Below are 22612 nucleotides of genomic sequence, written 5' to 3' on the forward strand. Positions count from 1 at the left end.
ATTGGTTATCTTCTGTTGTCATGTGAACGACTGTCTGACCCTTGGATACAGCAGCTAGTATTGCTCCAAACGCGCATCACTTGTTCGCCTACAGCCAGTAGTGATCCAACCCCCCCATCACTGAACTACTACCTATGTAGAAGTTGGACGGAAGAACGCCCAGTGCTGGTTACCTGAGACGCCATCATCACACAGTCCTTCTTTGTACTGTAAGTGTCTATGACTTCCTTTGTGTCGGAAAGAAAGGCTGAACACTATTGGTTGTAGCCAAACTGACACTCAAAAAATGACTGACCAACGGAGAAGCATCCTCCACACCTCCCACTAAAGCCCGCCCACAAGCTGTGGGGTCAAAAGTGCAAACGAAGAGCCAGTGTTTCAATCAACAACAAAAACAGAGGCGTGGACTCGACTTTAACACCAATGACTCGTCACTTAACTTGGATTTTAGCCTTTTGACTCGACCTGACTTGATACCGTCCCCAAGCCCAGATACTAAAAATGACGCTATTAAAAAAGTGTTAAGAAAGAAAAATATCGGATATAAAGACTACACTGTATTGTAATGAAACAGGCAGGGAGCAGGTCTCGAACCCTCGACCTCCTAGCCCGAGGTCCGGCGCGCTATCGACTGTGCCGCAAAAGCATGCTCAAGCGGCCGAGTCGATTTCCGCGCTTATAAACCCAGGGTCGTTACACTACTCCCTCCTTTCAAAGAGCGCGTCCTCGCGCTAGTTTGCGACTTTACGTCTTACAGGAACGCGCTCACCGGCCAAGCACACGCACTGTCGTGGATGCGAGGTCCGATCACTTCTGACACCAGTGTAATGAAACAGGCAGGGAGCAGGTCTCAAACCCTTGACCTCCTAGCCCGAGGTCCGGCGCGCTATCGACTGTGCCGCAAAAGCATGCTCAAGCGGCCGAGTCGATTTCCGCGCTTATAAACCCAGGGTCGTTACACTATCAACAAAAAACGGATTTCAACTTGCAAAACATGCGGGAAGAAAATTAGACGGAGGCGCAACAACTTCCAACTTTGTTCGACATTTGAAGTTGCACAAAGAACGGTAAGTCGTGGCTAATATAGCCAACAGCTATATCATTTAATATCTTTGCTAGTATAGCATGTAGGCTAACGTAACGTTAAATCAATGAGCCTCCACACAGTCTGTCAGTGCGGGTCCGTGATCATTGCACCCAAGATTGAGCTACAACTGGCTAGGCAGTTGGTAGCCTAAATCCTGCCGGATGTTACTGCTGTTCCTAAAACAATTGACATATGTTAGCCTACTGTAACGAGAGAGAGAGTTGGTCGATAGATTGTGCCCCATAGCGACTATTTCCATGGAAATATAAAGTTTATTTGGAAAGTAAAAAATATATTTTTAAAACCATTCATGATTTGTGTAAATGTAATATTCTAACTATTACTCTTGTTAAAAATATGAAATGGTATTACATTTGGTGAAGAGCACATTATGACTTGTTTAGGATTCAAAACTCAAAGTTTAGGACTTGAGATTTGTCGGTCTTGATTTGAGTGCTAAGACTTGAGACTTACTTGTGACTTATAAAGCAATGACTTGTCCCACCTCTGGTACTAACCATGGAAAGTCCCTCAAAAACAAAAATGAAAGCTTTGGAGTTGAGGGTAGGGAAGTCAGGATCAGGAGGGAAATGTGCTGTGGTGTTGCCTTTTGTGAAACCTTAAGTCCATACCAGAGTGGATTCAGAAAAGGAAGGACTAATCTATGCAAGAGACTAACGAATAATTTATCTGTATATTCAACAGAAATGTTTGCGTTGATTTTTGGTTTTAAATGGATAGTGGTGCGACCAAGAAGAGTAGTAATATTGTTGGAACTCTACAACAGTTTTGTGTAGTTTAAGATGTGGACTGTCAGAAAGTGAGGATTTATGGTTAGAAGCAATGACGCTGTTGTTGGGTTTACAAAGAAATGGTATTGAAATTAATGATACAGGTGCAGTTGGGTAGAGGGGAAAATAAAACATGAATTCTGAAAAACGGGTTCGATTTTTGGCAGAGACAATAGGATGAACGTAGTAAGGGAAGACATTTTTATTGTACAAGGAAATCTATACGAGAAATAGTGTCATGTAATGGGAATAGTAGGGGGGAAATTATGTTGTGTAAAATGAGATTTGAGGATACAGGATTGGATACATCTTTTAAATTGATAGGGAAACATGGTACTGGAATGTGTAATGGCTGTACGGTTTAGGAAACGGTTGAACACGTATTATTATTTTGTGAGATGTATGATGTAGAAAGGGACAGGTTGTGTGACAGGGTCGGAGGAGTTGGACAGGAATGGGGAGTGGGTGGGGTGATGGGAGTAGTGAGGTTTGTAGAGAATTATTTTATTTAAAATTCTGGGTAACTTAAGAGAATATTTTCAATCAAACGTAATCAATCAAATGTATTTATAAAGCCCTTTTTACATCAGCTGATGTCACAAAGTGCTATACAGAGACCCAGCCTAAACCCCCAAACAGCAAGAAATACAGATGTAGAAGAGCGGTGGCTCTGGAAAAAAATCCCTAGAAAGGCAGGAACCTAGGAAGAAACCTAGAGAGGAACCAGGCTCTGAGGGGTGGCCAGTCCTCTTCTGGCTGTGCCGGGTGGAGATAGTACATGGCCAGATTGCTTTGCTTCCTTTAGTGCATACACTGTCCAGTTGTTTGTGTAGCCAAGACAAATAGCGGTATAGATCGGTCGTGACTGGCCTCACACAGTAGGTGCTGGTGTTATGCACCTGTCAGTTGTTTGCATTCGCCAATTTCAAGAACAGAAAGTCTGAGTTCAACAGGTAAAAGACTGCTCTGTTAATTGTATAGGACGATTCACGTTCTTAAGTGCATTGTACCATCTAAACCGCTGTGAAATATATTTTCCATAACCAATAATATTGTATTTCCAAAATGAAAATAAGACGCTAAAAATTTACTTAAACATGGGAAGCATATAAACAGTGAACATACTCTGTATAACAGATCTACCGCTTCTTATACTTGCTTTAAATGAGAATGACAGATCTATAACTCTAATTTATATGCACATTTGGATGGTCTCCCAAAAGCTACATACTGCAGCTTTAAGGGTTAGGGATGTCCCAATGATCCCTGATAGCACTAACGCTGGAAAGTATCTCGTTCATATACGAAAGTGTGAACTAGTCCGACTTAATCAAACAGGTAAGACTGCTCTGTTACATGTGTAGGAAAAGTATATTCAATATTGATTAAATATGTGTAATATCGTATTTTGAAATATGATTTTCGTATTCGAAATGAACTGTTAGCTAAAGTGTTATTTTACGTTAGTGCTAGCCCTAAAGGACACGACGCTGTCCAGCCAAGCCAATACAAGTCAAACACCAAGAGACTGGTCAGCGTTGTTTTAGCTACATACAGGTTTAAAGGGTAACATTAAGTAGCATAACCGTAACAATATGTAACATATGGCTTTGCATTAGTATACACATCAGATCTCCCAAAGCAAAGTGACACCTCGCTTTTACAGTTTGAGTTATTACTTAAAACCGATCAGAATTCAGAAGGTGCTATTTCGAAATTGGGTAGGGCGTCTTCAGTTTCTCTTGTCAGGCATTGCATAACAATTTGTAACTTGTCAGAAATGTCCTGATCAACTAGCCATGTCAGCAAACATTTTAGCTAGGTTTTGTAGCCCATAGATTTTGTTGTAATGTTTGAGACACTCAAAGATGACATGGCAAAATGTATAGAATTGCAAGAAAATGACGTTTTAAAACAGCAAAATGTTCTCTGCACCCTGTGACAAAATGTGTAGAATTGCAGGAAATATGTTTTAAACCTGCTAAATTCTCTCCACCAACAAGAGGGGTGTGAACAGTTTTATCATGAACAGTGCTTGTGTCCATAGAAATAGACGTGGGAGCGAGTTGTTCCCCAATGTTGGTAGGGGGGCCTGAGTTAAACCGTTTGGGAACCCCTGCTGTAGAGAGTCATTGTACCATTTAAACCACTGTGAAATACTCTACATGAAAAAGTATGTGGACACCTGCTCGTCGAACAACTTATTCCAAAATCATGGGCATTAATATGGAGTTGGTCCCCCCTTTGCTGCTATAATAGCCTCCACTCTTCTGGGAAGGCTTTCCACTAGATGTTGGAACATTGCTGTGGGGACTTGCTTCTATTCAGCCACGAGGATTAGTGAGGCTGGGCGATTAGGCTTGGCTCGCAGTCGGTGTTCCAATTCATCCCGGAGGTGTTTGATGGGGTTAAGGTCAGTGCTCTGCAGGCCAGTCAAGATCTTCCACACCGAACTCAACAAAACATTAACTGTACGGACCTCGCTTTGTCCACAGGGGCATTGTCATGCTGAAACAGGAAAGGGCCTTCTCCAAACTGTTGCTACGAAGTTGGAAGCACAGAATCGTCTAGAATTTCATTGTATCCATATTAATGCCCATGATTTTGGAATGAGATGTTCAACGGGCAGGTGTCCACATACTTTTGGCAATGTAGTGTATGTAATAACCCCAAAATATAACTGTTTGTACTTACAGGTAACCAGATCGTGACTACAACTAAGTCTTTGACCACGCTGTGTCCTTATATTGGACGCCGTGGGGCGGCAAGTAACCTAGTGGGTAGAGCGTTGGACTAGTAACCGAAAGGTTGCAAGATCGAATCCCTGAGCTGACAAGGTAAAAATCTGTTGTTCTGCCCCTGAACAAGGCAGTTAACCCACTGTTCATAGGCCGTCATTGAAAATAAGAATTTGTTCTTAGCTGACTTGCCTAGTTAAATAAAGGTTAAATAAAATATCGGTGAGGTAAAAAATCAACCCTTTTTAACACAAGGGCATACATTTATGGTCTAGCATGACACCACCGTTGTACTACACATCACTGTGTGATACAAGGCATTTGGTTGCTGGCAATGGGAGACAGCATTTTTAGGTTTTAATATGTTGTTTCACATAACACAGAAAAATGTAATTGCCATATACGATAAAATTCCATTGAAGCAAAAATAATCAGTTCTATTTTAAAGTTTGTTAAATACAGAAAATATTTTAATATAGTATGATATTAAACTTTTCCAATTTTATTTGTGTGTGACTCAAGGTCTACATGAGGATTGACGACAACCGGGATGTTCTTAGTTCAAATCTAAGATTCCAGGGTGGTGGACCTTCTTCCACTGAGATGTTGAGGATTGGAGAACCATGACGCAGTTTCAAAGCTTGATATGGATAGTAAGTTAAACGTTTGGGTTTTGTAAGCTTAGTAGCTTGGAATCATTTCTTCCAAGATGGCTTAGCAGTTCAGACGTCATTTCTGTTTCGTATTGTCGTGTCCTGTATATATATATATATTTACACCTTTCTTCGCATATCTTTTATATATTTTATTATCCAAGAACTCAACTACAAAAGCTTTCCTGCAAAAGCTTTCCTGCAACCCGCTTCACCAATTACAAAAAAGTATTATTTACCTCAAATCTGAAAATCCACCGTGGAAGCTAGCCAGGGGCTAATTCAGAAGCTAGCCAGAAAGCTAACCAGAAGCTATCCGATAGCTAGCCAGAAGCTAATCTGTAGCTGCCCAGAAATTAGCCGGTCTGCTGGCTAGCGTTGGTGTTTCAGCTGCCCACGTTTTGTGGTCATCAGCTATTCCTTTAGCTCGATAATCTACCGGCACTTTTGTGCAACGCGACTCGGACCGGAGCATTCCGGGACTTTTTTTCTCTCAGTTTCCCTGGATTTCAGCCGCAGGCTCTGGACATTTGCAGCTAGCTAGCTGCAAACCGTGTGACTATTGGCTTACGTCGATCCCGGAGCAAACTCAAATCATTCCGGAGCTAGCCAGCTGAGGAGTTCCATCAGCCATTCCTGGGCTACAGTCACCTATCCGGACCCGTTTTTTTTTTGTTTTGTTGTTGCTGCAGATACGGAGCCCCACCGGGCCTTCACGACTGACTGCCAACGTTATCTGCCCGAGGGAGTTATCCAACTGGCACCTCCGTCCCGACGTTACCTGAACGCTCATCTGGGGCCCGCTAACCGTTAGCTGTCTTATCGGCTGCTATCTGAATAAGTATATCGGACAATTATTATTATTATTATTATTTTTATTTTTTTTCTTGGGTCACTATATCTATTTTGCCAATCTGGATTGATCCCCTCTACCACACGGAACCCCACTAACCTACCGACGGAAACGCACGAGGTATCTACAAATAGACTTCCATACTATGCTATCTTGCTACCGATAGCCATCTACCCGGCCAGCTGTCTGGATCGCCGTGACCCCAACCAACCTCTACTCACTGGACCCTTATTGATCACTCGATTAAGCATGCCTCTCCTTAATGTAAATATGCCTTGTCCATTGCTGTTCTGGTTAGTGTTTATTGGCTTATTTCACTGTAGAGCCTCTAGCCCTGCTCACTATACCATATCCAACCTCACAGTTCCACCACCCACATATGCGATGACATCACCTGGTTTCAATGATGTTTCTAGAAACAATATCTCTCTCATCATCACTCAATACCTAGGTTTACCTCCACTGTATTCACATCCTACCATACCTTTGTCTGTACATTATTCCTTTAAGCTATTTTATCGCCCCCAGAAACTTCCTTTTACTCTCTGCTCTAGAAGTTCTAGACGACCAATTCTCATAGCTTTTAGCCGTACCCTTATCCTACTCCTCCTCTGTTCCTCTGGTGATGTAGAGGTGAATCTAGGCCCTGCAGTACCTAGCTCCACTCCTATTCCCCAGGCGCTCTCTTTTGATGACTTCTGTAACCGTAATAGCCTTGGCTTCATGCATGTTAACATTAGAAGCCTCCTCCCTAAGTTTGTTTTGTTCACTGCTTTAGCACACTCTGCCAACCCGGATGTTTTAGCCGTGTCTGAATCCTGGCTTAGAAAGACCACCAAAAATTCTGACATTTTCATCCCCAACTACAAGATTTTCAGACAAGATAGAACGGCCAAAGGGGGCGGTGTTGCAATCTATTGCAAAGATTGCCTGCAGAGTTCTGTTTTACTATCCAGGTCTGTTCCCAAACAATTTGAACTTCTACTTTTAAAAATCCACCTCTCTAAAAACAAGTCTCTCACCGTTGCCGCCTGCTATAGACCACCCTCTGCCCCCAGCTGTGCTCTGGACACTATATGTGAACTGATTGCCCCCCATCTATCTTCAGAGCTCGTGCTGCTAGGCGACCTAAATTTTAACATGCTTAACACCCCAGCCACCCTACAATCTAAGCTTGATGCCCTCAATCTCACACAAATTATCAATGAACCTACCAGGTACCACCCCAATTCCGTAAACACGGGTACCCTCATAGATATCATCCTAACAAACTTGCCCTCCAAATACACCTCTGCTGTTTTCAACCAAGATCTCAGCGATCACTGCCTCATTGCCTGCATCCGTAATGGGTCAGCGGTCAAACGACCTCCACTCATCACTGTCAAACGCTCCCTGAAACACTTCAGCGAGCAGGCCTTTCTAATCGACCTGGCCGAGGTATCCTGGAAGGATATTGATCTCATCCCGTCAGTAGAGGATGCCTGGACATTTTTTAAAAATGCCTTCCTCACCATCTTGAATAAGCATGCCCCATTCAAGAAATTTAGAACCAGGAACAGATATAGCCTTTGGTTCTCTCCTGACCTGACTGCCCTTAACCAACAGAAAAACATCCTATGGCGTTCTGCATTAGCATCGAACAGCCCCCGTGATATGCAACTTTTCAGGGAAGCTAGAAACCAGTATACACAGGCAGTTAGAAAAGCCAAGGCTAGCTTTTTCAAGCAGAAATTTGCTTCCTGCAACACAAATTCAAAAAAGTTCTGGGACACTGTAAAGTCCATGGAGAATAAGAACACCTCCTCCCAGCTTCCAACTGCTCTGAAGATAGGAAACACTGTCACCACCGACAAATCCACTATAATTGAGAATTTCAATAAGCATTTTTCTACGGCTGGCCATGCTTTCCACCTGGCTACCCCTACCCCGGACAACAGCACTGCCCTCCCCTCTGCTACTCGCCCAAGCCTTCCCCATTTCTCTTTCTCCCAAATACAGTCAGCTGATGTTCTAAAAGAGCTGCAAAATCTGGACCCTTACAAATCAGCCGGGCTAGATAATCTGGACCCTTTCTTTCTAAAACTATCTGCTGAAATTGTTGCCACCCCTATTTACTAGCCTTTTCAACCTCTCTTTCGTGTCGTCTGAGATTCCCAAAGATTGGAAAGCAGCTGCGGTTATCCCCCTCTTCAAAGAGGGGGACACTCTTGACCCTAACAGCTACAGACCTATATCTATCCTACCCTGCCTTTCTAAGGTCTTCGAAAGCCAAGTCAACAAACAGATTACCGACCATTTCGAATCCCACCATACCTTTTCCGCTATGCAATCTGGTTTCAGAGCTGGTCATGGGTGCACCTCAGCCACGCTCAAGGTCATAAACGATATCTTAACCGCCATCGATAGGAAACAATACTGTGCAGCCGTATTCATTGACCTGGCCAAGGCTTTTGACTCTGTCAATCACCACATCCTCATCGGCAGACTCGACAGCCTTGGTTTCTCTAATGATTGCCTCGCCTGGTTCACCAACTACTTCTCTGATCGAGTTCAGTGTGTCAAATCGGAGGGTCTGTTGTCCGGGCCTCTGGCAGTCTCCATGGGGGTGCCACAGGGTTCAATTCTTGGACCGACTCTCTTCTCTGTATACATCAATGATGTCGCTCTTGCTGCTGGTGATTCTCTGATCCACCTCTACGCAGACGACACTATTCTGTATACTTCTGGCCCTTCTTTTGACACTGTGTTAACAACCCTCCAGGCGAGCTTCAATGCCATACAACTCTCCTTCCGTGGCCTCCAATTGCTCTTAAATACAAGTAAAACTAAATGCATGCTCTTCAACCGATCGCTGCCTTCACCTGCCCGCCTGTCCAACATCACTACTCTGGACGGCTCTGACTTAGAATATGTGGACAACTACAAATACCTAGGTGTCTGGTTAGACTGTAAACTCTCCTTCCAGACTCACATCAAACATCTCCAATCCAAAGTTAAATCTAGAATTGGCTTCCTATTCCGCAACAAAGCATCCTTCACTCATGCTGCCAAACATACCCTTGTAAAACTGACCATCCTACCAATCCTCGACTTCGGTGATGTCATTTACAAAATAGCCTCCAAAACCCTACTCAATAAATTGGATGCAGTCTATCACAGTGCCATCCGTTTTGTCACCAAAGCCCCATATACTACCCACCACTGCGACCTGTACACTCTCGTTGGCTGGCCCTCGCTTCATACTCGTCGCCAAACCCACTGGTTCCAGGTCATCTACAAGACCCTGCTAGGTAAAGTCCCCCCCTTATCTCAGCTCGCTGGTCACCATAGCAACACCTACCTGTAGCACGCGCTCCAGCAGGTTTATCTCTCTGGTCACCCCCAAAACCAATTCTTCCTTTGGCCGCCTCTCCTTCCAGTTCTCTGCTGCCAATGACTGGAACGAACTACAAAAATCTCTGGAACTGGAAACACTTATCTCCCTCACTAGCTTTAAGCACCAGCTGTCAGAGCAGCTCATAGATTACTGCACCTGTACATAGCCCATCTATAATTTAGCCCAAACAACTACCTCTTTACCTACTGTATTTATTTATTTATTTTGCTCCTTTGCACCCCATTATTTCTGTCTCTACTTTGCGCTTTCTTCCACTGCAAACCAACCATTCCAGTGTTTTTAGTTTTTATTTTACTTGCTGTGTTGTATTTACTTCGCCACCATGGCCTTTTTATATTTTTATTTATTTATACATATATTTGTTTGCCTTCACCTCCCTTATCTCACCTCACTTGCTCACATTGTATATAGACTTATTTTTTTTCACTGTATCATTGACTATATGTTTGTTTTACTCCATGTGTAACTATGTGTTGTTGTATGTGTCGAACTGCTTTGCTTTATCTTGGCCAGGTCGCAATTGTAAATGAGAACGTGTTCTCAATTTGCCTACCTGGTTAAATAAAGGTTAAATAAATAAAATAAAATAAAAAATTTCACACTACAGCAGTAAATGGCACCAGATAGTATGCTCAGAGTGTACACCAATGATGTACAGTGCATTTGGAAAGTTCAGACCCCTTCACCTTTTCCACATTTACATTTTGTTACGTTACAGCCTTATTCTTAAATGGATTAAATCAATATTTTTCTTCATCAATCTACGCACAATACCCCATAATGACAAAGCAAAAAAAGATACCGTATTTACATAAGTATTCAGATCCTTTGCTATGAGACTTGAAATTGAGCTCAGGTGCAACCTGTTTCCATTGATCATCCTTGAAATGTCTTTACAACTTGATTGGAGTCCATCTGTGGTAAATTCAATGTATTGTACATGATTTGGAAAGGCACACACACCTGTGTATAAGGTCCCACAGTTGACAGTGCATGTCAGAGCAAAAACCAAGCCATGAGTTAGAAGGAGTTGTCCGTAGAGATCCGAGACAGGATTGTGTCATGGCACAGATCTGGGGAAGGGTACCAAAAAATGTCTGCAGCATTGAAGGTCCCCAAGAACACAGTGGCCTCCATCATTCTTAAATGGAAGAAGTTTGGAAACGCCAAGACTCTTCCTAGAGCTGGCAGCCTGGCCAAACTGAGCCATCGGGGGAGAAGGGCCTTGGCCAGGGAGGTGACCAAGAATCCGATGACAGAGCTCCAGAGTTCCTCTGTGGAGATGGGAGAACCTTCTGGAAGGACAAGCAAATCTGCAGAACTCCACCAATCACGCCTTTTATGGTAGAGTGGCCAGATGGAAGCCACTCCTCAGTAAAAGGCACATGACAGCCCGCTTGGTGTTTGCCAAAAGGCACCTGAAGGTCTCTCAGACCAGGAGAATTAAGATTCTCTGGTCTGATGAAACCAAGATTGAACTCTTTGGCCTGAATGCCAACCATCATGCTGTGGGGATATTTTTCAGGGACTGAGAGACTTGTCAGGCATCGAGGCAAAGATGAACAGTGCAAAGTATAGAGAGATCCTTGATGAAAACCTGCTCCGGCGCGCTCAGGACCTCAGACTGAGGCAAAGGTTCACCTTCCAACAGGACAACAACCCAAAGCACACAGCCCAAGACAATTCAGGAGTGGCTTTGGGACAAGTCTCAATGTCCTTGAGTGGCCAGCCAGAGCCCGGACTTGAACCCGATCTAACATTTATGGAGAGACCTGAAAATAGCTGTGCAGCGACGCTCCCCATCCAACCTTACGGAGCTTCAGAGGATCTGCAGAGAAAAAAGGGAGAACATCCCCAAATACAGGCGTGCCAAGCTAGTAGCGTCATACCCAAGAAGACGCAAGGCTATAATCACTGCCGAAGGTGCTTCAACAGAGTACCGAGTAAAGGGTCTGTATACTTATGTAAATGTAGTCATTTTTTAATAAATGTGCAATAAAAATCTAACCTGTTTTTGCTTTCTCATTATGGGGTATTGTGTGTAGGTTGATGAGTGGGGGAGAAAATATTAAATACAATTTGGAATATGGCTGTAAATAGGGATGCACGATATGTCGGTGAACATATCGGAATCGGCCAATATAAGCTAAAAATGCCAACATTGGTATCGGCCTGATGTCTAGTTTTTAACGCCGATGTTAAAAACCGATGTCAAAGCTGCCGTGCATACCTATATAACGTAGGTACATGACGTAATGACGCCATGTAAAATGTTGCGCTACATGTGCAACACAGCATTCCTAACCTAGCCCACACAATGTCTGCTGTGTGGACCGAGCAGTCATTTTGAAAGAGTAAGACAATTTCAGCGAGACCACTCAAAGGCGAAATCCATTAAAGCCAAGATAATGGAATTCATTGCCCTTGACAGTCAATCGTTCTCTGTCGTGGGTGATGTTGGCTTTCGCCGACTGGTTGAGCACCGGTACACACTACCAAGTGCGCTATTTTGCCCTACCAGAGTTACACAGTAATAGCATCACTGCTATTAGCTTTCAAGACATGCATACTATGGAACGCCGTGTGGGTCTTTGCATGTCAAAAAAGATACAGTAGCACTGTCAAAGCTGTCCAAAAAAGTCTGCAAACACCTGCCACGAACTATGTGTTTACAATACTTCAATGGTAATAAAGCATAATTTGTTCGACCGCAACTTCTGGGGTAGCAAACTTTAGCTTGGTACACCAAACTCTATTCAACCCTTCTTTGTCAATGTGTGACCCCCCCCATTTTTCAACAGTGGTAATGTGTTCATTTTCTCTATTTACAGATGATCATTTTGGTGTTTCTAACCATTGAGCACTCTAGTGCATGTGGTAGAGCAGAGTACAGAACAGGTGATAAATGCTGTCCTATGTGTTCTCCAGGTAAGGACCAGCTCTGTATACTATATGGATTATTATGAAGAAAATACATTCCAATACCAATCAATCCATGACACTGACCTTCTATCCCACAGGACACCGGGTACATAAACACTGTACAGAATTTACAAGTACTTCCTGTGTCCCCTGTACCGACTCCACTTTCCTTGATGAACCCAATGGTCTTACGGCATGCATACTGTGTACCAACAACTGTGACCCTGGCTTTGGTTTGAAGGTAAAGCAGCCATGTACACCTTCATCAGACACTGTCTGTGGGACACTGGAGGGGTTCTACTGTCTAGACCCAACTAAGGATGGTTGTAGAACAGCCCAGAGACACAGCAGCTGTAAACCTGGTCAATACATCAGCCACACAGGTTGGTCTTCTGTCTCACTCATAATAGTAATTGTGTTGTGATAATTCATTTGAGTCAAGTTTTTATCTTCATTTTGAACAATCATTAACAGTTAATGGAATTAAATAAAGGGGGGAGGGGGATTGGAGGGACGCCATGTGCGACTGACGTGTTTTCCGTTTGCTCCCGTGGTATTTTTAAAGTTTGTGAATTTTGCAGCAGAACCGTATTTATTTTCATATTATTTTGGTGATCCCTTTCCGTAAAAACCAAGACTACTTTGCTTCCAAATGTCAGCATGTCGACGAAACATAAAGCCAAAAGCATGACTTTGAGAAGACCCACTCTCATCACCGCCCTCTCCTGAGCCTGACGGCCCGGGGACTCACACTTTACCCGGGGGGGGGGCGGCTTGGCCTGGCGGCGCTGAAATGAACATTCTCGAGGCCATCAAACTACTACGCTCTGAGATAGTTGAAATGAAAACGGGGGTGGTTGCTACGATTGAGGCCCGAATACAGGAGGTTTCTGATACTTTAAAAGCAGATCTAACCATCCTGCGGAACGAGACGGTGCCAGCAATCACATCACTCAAAACAACAATGGCGTCACACTACAACGATTGCAGCACTGGAGACCTCTGCTACCAATGTCTCCGACTTAACTACATCCCTGGAGGCTGACGTGAAACGCCTAGCTGCGGATTTGAAAAAGGTGAAGGAGAGCTGTGTAAGTTTAGAGGGATTCTCTCGCCGCAACAACCTGAGACTTGTATCGGTCCCAGAGTCAGCGGAAATGCCTTGCGCCACAGATTTCATTTCTGGACTGCTGAAGGATGTTCTTGCCTTAGATGAAAAGCCCCTGATTGATCGTGCCCACCGGTCGCTGCGCCCAAAACCCCGGGATGGGGAGAGGCCCCGTGACATAATTCTACGAGTGCACTTTTTCCATGAGAAGATGGAGATTCTCCGACGAGCCCGCAATACCACTCTGAGCTTTCAAGGACAGAGCTTCTCCATCTACCAGGACTACTCCCCCACTGTTTCCAGGCAGCGCGCAGCTTTCGGACAGGCCAAGCGACTACTTCGGGACCATCCAGGTGTGAAGTATGGACTGCGATTCCCGGCCCGTTTATGGCTATCTCATGATGGTAAAGACTACACATTTGAATCTCCGGATGAGGCTATCTCTCACATTCAACGTCACATCAAGAAGTCTTGAACTTGCTCACAGTTCAGCAACTGTTGCTTGCGAACTGTGGATAGTAAGTAACCCACCTGTGGTACAATTATGTTTAGTTATAACATGCAAATCTTGTATAGTTGGGGAGTTGGCGAACCCATTCAGGCTTATTTGATGTGATCTAATGTTTTGATCATCTAGTGTGCTTGCCTTACAAGCATTCAGTCATTTTAATTTCATTGTATTGAGGTTTTACTTTACTCCTGTGTTTCTAGGCTGTCTCGCTCACCTATTCAGTTTGTTTACATAGTGTCTCAGTGACTCAAAATATTATTGGTTATTTGTTTACTGCATCCGTTTGCATTGACCCAGTAAACAGTAAATGTTTCCCGAGGCGACACGTTTTTTGGGGTCTTCACTTCAATTTTAAAAGTTTTGAGCGTCATTCATGCCCAGCAAGCGTTCAACGTTGCGCACACGTAGTTTTTTGGTCTTGGTTGTAAGCTCTCTCAGCATTCAACTAGACAACTATTCTAATAATTATTATTATTATTATTTTTGATTGTCTTACTACGATTTCCTTACTTCAAATTAGGTTTTTGGCTGAGAGCCTTTATACATTTTATTTATTTTCTTTCTCAATGCCTGTTATAAGACTGGGAATATAATTATATACATTATCAAGTGGTGCTTTTGTAATTTCGTTTGCACAAGGGATTCACTTTTATATTTTTTTATTTAAAAAATGATTATCTCTTTTTGCTGTTTGATCCACTAACAAAACGCGACTTTAAAGAGCGGGACTGTGGGTTTAGGTTTAAGACCACACTCTCACAGACATACTGTGCGAAGAGAACATGTTCTATTTAGGCTTGTACCTCGTTTGGGGAGGTATTGTCTGGGATGGGGGGAGGGGTTGAATTGTTCAGTTCTAATGTTGTCATTCTGTCTTTTTCGTGTTTTTTTTTTCTGTACTTTTTCCAAACATCTACAACCATACATTATTACTCTGAGACAAGTTATTCTGGGGTTTTTGGGCGCTCATTGCTTTTCCATTCTATGCTCTAATGACAGGGTTGTATAACGGGAATGCCCAGAGGGGCCGAAACAATGCGATCAAGTACATTTCGTGGAACATCAAAGGGGTTAATAACCCAGTGAAGCGTAAGAGGGTGTTGACACACTTAAAGGGTTTGAATGCAAATGTTGCATTTCTACAAGAGACTCACTTGAGGACTGGTGAGCATTTTAGGATGCGTAGGGACTGGGTTGGTCAAGTGTTCCACTCTAACTTTCATAGTAAATCAAGAGGGGCTGCCATTTTGGTTGATAAAGCTACTCCCTTTGTAGCTTCTGAGGTTATTGCTGATCCTAAGGGACGATACGTCATAGTAACCGGTAAACTGTTTTCTACCCCTCTTGTTTTGGCTAGTGTTTATGCTCCCAATTGGGATGACACAAGTTTAATTTCTTCCTTTTTGTCTGCTATACCCAATTTAGATTCTCATTTGTTGATTTTAGGGGGGGATTTCAACTGTAAAATGTCCCCAGTTCTTGACAAGTCCTCACGAACAACTACAGTCCCATCTAAATGTGCCCTACTTATTCAATCCTTTCTTCAGAAATATGCCATGTTTGAGGCCTGGCGTTTCCTACATCCTACAGATAGACAGTATTCCTTTTATTCTCATGTTCATCAAACATACTCCCGGATTGATTACTTCTTTTTGGACAAAAAACTTCTGCCTATCCTTCGGCAGTGTACTTACAAGAGTATTGTTATTTCTGGCCATTCACCATTAGTGCTTGAACTAGAGTTTCCCCAGCGACCTCCTATGTGTTATCAATGGCGTCTTAACCCCATTTTACTCTCAGATAAGGAGTTTGTCAATTTCATTTCTTCTGAAATCACCATATTCCTAGAAACTAATTCAAAACCAGGTGTGTCCTGCTCTACCATATGGGAGTCTCTCAAAGCATACCTACGTGGCCAAATTATTTCTTATACAGCCAACCAAAACAGAGTTCGCTCTCAGCGACTTCGGTACCTGAGCGAATCCATAGCCACATTGGATGAGAAGTATGCTACGGTTCCTTCCTCTGATCTGCATAAAGAGCGCCAACTACTCCAATCTGAATTTGATGAGCTTTCTACCAGGCAAGCTGAACAGTTACTCTTGCGAGCTCGGTACAGAGTGTATAAACAAGGCGACAAGGCCAGTAAACTCCTTGCACATCAGATCCGTAAATCTGGGGCCTCACGTTTAATCCCACAAATAAGGACCCCGTCTGGTGCCACCACAGTTATACATAAAGAGATCAATGATCAATTCAAACAATTTTACTCTGCGCTATACACCTCTGAATCTCCTCAAGACCCTTTGCTGATTGATTCCTTCTTTAATGGCCTGAATATGCCTTCAATTGATACAGACTCCCATGACTGTCTAGAAGAAGAATTTACACCTGAGGAGATTGCAACAGCAGTGTCCGCAATGAAAAGTGGTAAATCACTGGGTCCGGATGGTTTTCCAACCGAATTTTACAGGACGTTTTCTGGTCTGCTTTGCCCATTCTTGTCTCGACTATTTGCAGAGTGCCTTAATACCTCAAAGCTACCGCCTAGTCTTTATCAGGCGTCAATTTCATTACTATTAAAGAAAAACAAAGACCCCCTGGAATGTGGATCCTATCGCCCAATCTCGCTTTTAATCTGTGATTACAAAATCCTAGCCAAGCTTTTAGCCATCTGTATGGAAGGCTCGCTGCACCAAGTAATACACTCTGACCAGACTGGCTTTGAGAAATAGGCATTTGTTTTTCAATATTAGGCGCCTTATGAATATGCTGTACTCCCCAGCGTCAGGGGACCCAGAGGTGGTGGTCTCACTTGATGCAGAAAAAGCATTTGACCGTGTTGAGTGGGATTACCTAACAGCTACCCTTTATAGATTTGGCTTCGGCCCCAAATTCATTGCGTGGATAAAGATTCTTTGTTTTTCCCCCATGGCTTCGTTATGGACTAACAACTTGTCCTCTGACTATTTTCCCTTGCACCGCGGATCCAGACAGGGTTGTCCACTCTCCCCCTTGTTTGCTTTGGCAATCGAACCTCTCGCCATTGCACTACGCTCTAATGATGCCATTCAAGGAATAATCAGGACGGGCTCAGAGCAGAAAGTCTCGCTATATGCGGATGACCTCCTTTTGTTTATCTCTAACCCTGATACCTCATTGCCACGCGCCTTATCTGTTCTTAAAAGGTTTGGATCAATCTCAGGGTACAAGCTGAATCTAGGCAAGAGTGAGCTTTTTCCTGTAAACAAGGCTGCTTTAAAGTGCTTTTTTACAAGTTCTCAGTTTAGGATTGTCCGGGATCAATTCACCTACTTGGGAGTTAAAGTGACAAGGAAATATTCAAATTTGTTTCAGGAAAACTTGGTTGCTCTAGCAGACAGTTTGAAACAATCTTTTACTTTTTGGACTTCGCTACCTCTTTCTCTTATCGGAAGGATTAATGTCATTAAAATGAGTGTGGTGCCCAAATTTCTATATTTATTTCAATGTTTACCCATTTTTATTCCAAAATCTTTTTTTATTTCACTGGATCAAACATTCATGCATTTTATTTGGGATGGCAAGGTACATTAGTAGAAAACATTTACAGAAGCCTAAGTCATTGGGGGGTTTAGCTCTACCAAATTTTCAGACATACTATTGGGCTGCAAATTTCAGAGCCCTTCTGTACTGGCTGCAGACTGATCCTACTGGCCCTAGACCACTCTGGGTCCAGATGGAGTCTTAATCGTGTAAACCTGCTGCACTTTCTTCTGTGTTGTACACGTCTCTCCCAGTGTCCCTAGGCAAAAGGTGTGTCAACCCAATTGTAAAGCAGTCTCTTAAAATTTGGAATCAGTTCCGTTTAGCCTTTAGCCTCCGAGGCTTTTCTCTCAGGCCCAATCAATCAGAACATTTTATTTCCTCCATCTTTGAATGATGGGGCTTTTGGCATCTGGCACTCACTAGGCCTCTCCTCACTAGCCCAATTATTCTTTGATGATACATTTGCCTCTTTTGCTCAGCTACAGGAAAAGTTCAACCTACCCCAATCCCACTATCTCCAGACTAGGAACTTTGTCAGAGCTAACACACCTGAATTTCCCCATAGGCCTGCGAATACAGCTATAGAGAGCATCTTGGAGCTGAACAAGCTTCCTAGGGGCGCAATTTCAGATGTATATGCAATCATTCATGACTGACAGAACCCTTCTTTGGTGCCTTTAAAGACTCGATGGGAAAAGGATTTGGTGGAAGAACTTGGGGAAGACACCTGGGAATCTGTGCTGCGCAGGGTGCATTCGTCCTCTTTTAGCACTAGACACAGCCACAGCCTTCAATTCAAGGTGGTTCACCGTATCCACTGGTCTGGGGCCAGACTTGGAAGAATATTCTCTGATTTTGATCCTACCTGTGTCAGATGTAAAATGGAACCAGACACACTGTTGCATATGTTCTGGGGCTGTCTCAAACTGTCAGGTTTCTGGGAATTAATATTTAAATGTTTCTCTGATATATATGACACGGTTATAGATCCCTCTCCCCTTACAGCCCTTTTTGGAGTACTGCCCATAGGTGCCCCCCTGTCAAGAATCCAGTCGGACACTGTTGCTTATACAACTCTTTTAGCTAGACGGCTAATACTACAGAACTGGAAGATGGCAGCTCCCCCATCTTATAAATATTGGGTGAGAGATGTGTTGTGCTCTCTGAAACTAGAAAAAATTCAATTCAATTCACGTGGGAACCCCAAACTGTTTAATGAGGCTTGGGCTCCATTCCGGTCTTACTTTAAACAGTCCATCCTCTAATGGCATTCCTATTAAAACCAAAATAAGTCTGTATTTGACCCCCCCTGTGACTTAAGGGTTGGATGAGCATTTCTTTGTGTTTTTTCTGGGGTGGGGGGGGGGGGGGGGGCATTAAGGTTGATGTGCTTATTGATTGTGACCTGCGGATGCCTTGTTCATCTTGCCCGGGTAGAGACTAAGGTGTGAGCTTGTTTTTCCCAGTTATTTTTATTTTACAATTTTGTTCACGCCTACATAAAATGATTATTATTCATTTTTTATTTTAAAAGCATTGTAAACTTTTTATTTTTGGTCCAGTGGATGGTCGGTCTGTGGCCTTGACTGTCTGTGAGTGGTTGCATTTCTCCACCCCTATCCCTTGACTGTTTACAGGAACAATGGTGAGGTGTTTGCTCTGTCCCTGTACTATAGATTGCCCTCTAACCTTTGTAGCCTTCTGCCTGGTGTGTTTAACTTGTCTAAAGTATGGTATCTTTAAAGCTATTTTTTAAATTTATTTTTTGTATTTTTTTCTAGTTGAGTATATTATTTATATTGCTTTGTCGTGTGTGTGTGTGTGTGTGTGTGTGTGTGTGTGTGTGTGTGTGTGTGTGTGTAAAACTTAATAAACAGAGTTTTCAAAAAAAAATAAAGGGAACGAATGCAATTTTTCATGAATATTTCAACATGTGTTTGTGCAGGAACAACATCTACAGATACTGTGTGTGCTGACTGCCCTGGTAAAACCTATTCAGATGGATCATTAACATCTTGTCAACCACATACAGAGTAAGTGTGAACATGATTAGTTAGTTCAAAAGGTTATTCCCCTGAAGATGGAAATACATGAATATACTCAAATAGAAACTTTAAAAAAACATACCTCTGTTTATGTCTTTAACAGATGTGAATTCTTGGAAATTGAACCAGGAACTCCTTGGTCGGATTCAGAATGTGGAGTAGCCTCACTTCCCACAGCTGGAATCAGAGCTGGTGTTCTGATAGGTGTTCTATTTTTCCTGATAGCCACCATAGCTGGTGTTTGTTTATTTATAATGATAAAAAGAGAAATGGAGAAAAGAGAAATAGTGAGAACAAGACAACTTAGGTAAGATGACTGGAATTGTATTTGTACCATTCATTGCCTGTGATATTCAGTATACTCTGTGAATGCTACATGTTTTACTTCTCATAGTGTAGATTACTACTGTTTGTTGTCATCATGGTTACATGGTATGTTTATTACAATATTGGACATCTGTCTTTTTTTATAGACCCTCAAATACCTACACAGGTATGTTTGGAAATCTATGAATATATTTCATCACATTGTACGACTTTGTGCTTTCTTCTGACTGTGAAATTTGAATTTATTGAGCCAGTTTCCCAGACAGAGATTATGCCTAGTATTGGAATAAAAAGCATTTTAAATGGAAAGTCTTCATTGAATGTGCTTCTTAGTCCAGGACTGAGTGTAATCTCTGTCTGGGAAACTGGCCCAATGTGTTTGACTAATTACTGATTCCATTTGATAGGCATCCCCAGAATGGAAATATCAATGCTGTCTGTGGGAACTGGAAATGGTGAGGCACACCTTCAAGGTTTTCAAAATATATACAGAGTAGTTTGAGTAAAAAGAATTTCAAACATATTTATAAGTAAGTGTAAATGGTATATTACTTCATCAATGCTAAGACCAATGATATGATACAAGAATATAGGACAAGCTATTGTACTACAAAACATTGTCCAGAATGTAAATGAATTACTGATAAATTACAAATGACTTCTCTCCCCAGATTCAAGCCCCCGTCACAGTCAGGGACTCCACATTCTGTAATCTGTGGTCCACTGGCTGGCTGGTCCAGAAGTCTATAGAGTATCTTAACACTACATGTTAAGTGTGATATTGTAGAATCTGGTTGATATGAAAACAGGATTCTACACCAGATTCATTGTAGAGTAAAGAAATGAAACACATTGAAACCCAACCTCCAGTAGGAAGAATGTGACTTTTTGTATCACATGGGGATGTTTGAAATGTACTCATCAGCCTGAACTGTTCCCACTTGTGTCAGCGAATAGCTAGCTTTTTGCGTGGGCGCCACTGGTAAGATGCTTCGGGAGGGCGGAAACATATCAGCTTCTGCCTACAGCCTACAGACTGGTCTAAAATGAAAAGGACCATGTGATGAGTATAAAGTAGCCTAACCTTGCTAGGAAACAGCTTTAGAAGCTGTTTCCTCTCTTCCCAGGGGAAAGTAAAATGTGTTCATAACTTCAGGACCACAATGTCTGTCAGCCCAGACTATGGAACTTCAAATGGGACTTGATAATATCTTGAGACACAGCTTACTGGTGCAGGATGCACCGGTCTAATGTCCATTGCTCGTGTTTCTTGGCCCAAGCAAGTCTCTTCTTCTTATTGGTGTCCTTTAGTAGTGGTTTCTTTGCAGAAATTTGACCATGAAGGCATGATTCACATAGTCTCCTCTGAACAGTTGATGTTGAGATTTGAACTCTGAAGCATTTATTTGGGCTGCAGTTTCTGAAACTAGTAACTCTAATGCACTTATCCTCTGCAGCAGAGTTAACTCTGGATCTTCCTTTCCTGTGTCGGTCCTCATGAGAGCCAGCTTCATCATAGCGCTCTATGGTTTTCGCGGCTGCACTTGAAGAAACTTTCAAAATGTTCCGTATTGACTGACCTTCATGTTTTAAAGTAATGATGGACTGTCATTTTCTTTGGTTATTTGAGCTGTTCTTGCCATAATATGGACATGGTATTTTACCAAATAGGGCTATCTTCTGTATACCACCCCTACCTTGTCACAACACAACTGATTGGCTCAAACGCATTAAGAAGGAAATAAATTCCACAAATTAACTTTTAACAAGGCACACTCCAGGTGACTACTTCATGAAGCTGGTTGAGAGAATGCCAAGAGTGTGCAAAGCTGTCATCAAGGCAAAGGGTGCCTACTTTGAGGAATCTCAAATATAAACTATATTTGGATTTGTTTAACACTTTTTTTGGTTACTATGCGATTCCATGTGCTATTTTATAATTTTGATGTCTTCACTATTATTGTACATTGTAGAAAATAGTAAAAATAAAGAACCTCATGAATGAGTAGGTGTGTTCAAACTTCGGACTGGCACTGTAGGTGCTGGCCTAATAAAGTCTAGATGAAAAAGGATTGAAACGTTGTCATTAAAGGTGGTAGTAAGGAGCATATACAGTGTCTAGGCCTTTCTGTTCTTCTTATAACTACATCACTGGTTACTACATCATTGCTTACGGTGACAGCATGATAAGGACTATGAATGAGGAGAGAGGTCAGTCATACCCTGGGCTGTATCTACTCCAGACTACTATGAATGAGGAGAGAGGTCAGTCATACCCTGGTCTGTATCCAGACTACTATGAATGAGGAGAGAGGTCAGTCATACCCTGGTCTGTACTCCAGATGACTATGAATGAGGAGAGAGGTCAGTCATACCCTGGTCTGTATCTACTCCAGATGACTATAAATGAGGAGAGAGGTCGGTCATACCCTGGTCTGTATCTACTCCAGATGACTATGAATGAGGAGAGAGGTCAGTCATACCCTGGTCTGTATCTACTCCAGATGACTATAAATGAGGAGAGAGGTCAGTCATACCCTGGTCTGTATCTACTCCAGATGACTGAATGAGGAGAGAGGCCAGTCATACCCTGGTCTGTATCTACTCCAGATGACTATAAATGAGGAGAGAGGTCAGTCATACCCTGGTCTT

The 22612-nt window shown here is 42.6% G+C and overlaps 1 protein-coding gene across 1 annotated transcript; it reads left to right on the plus strand.

Annotated features, from left to right (window-relative positions):
- The first annotated feature begins 735 nt into the window (after positions 1-735).
- LOC139557812 (tumor necrosis factor receptor superfamily member 14-like) lies at positions 736-22070 on the plus strand. Its single transcript, XM_071373024.1, has 10 exons — positions 736-1067; positions 4575-4715; positions 5139-5269; positions 12351-12447; positions 12540-12824; positions 19534-19621; positions 19737-19940; positions 20107-20126; positions 20368-20415; positions 20632-22070. Exons 3-10 carry the CDS (start codon positions 5240-5242, stop codon positions 20670-20672), a joined length of 813 nt encoding a protein of 270 aa, XP_071229125.1. The 5' UTR covers positions 736-1067; positions 4575-4715; positions 5139-5239; the 3' UTR covers positions 20673-22070.
- Positions 22071-22612: the final 542 nt, after the last annotated feature.

The sequence above is a fragment of the Salvelinus alpinus genome, chromosome 28 (genome assembly GCF_045679555.1).
Source record: "Salvelinus alpinus chromosome 28, SLU_Salpinus.1, whole genome shotgun sequence".
In the NCBI taxonomy this organism is placed as follows: Eukaryota; Metazoa; Chordata; class Actinopteri; order Salmoniformes; family Salmonidae; genus Salvelinus; species Salvelinus alpinus.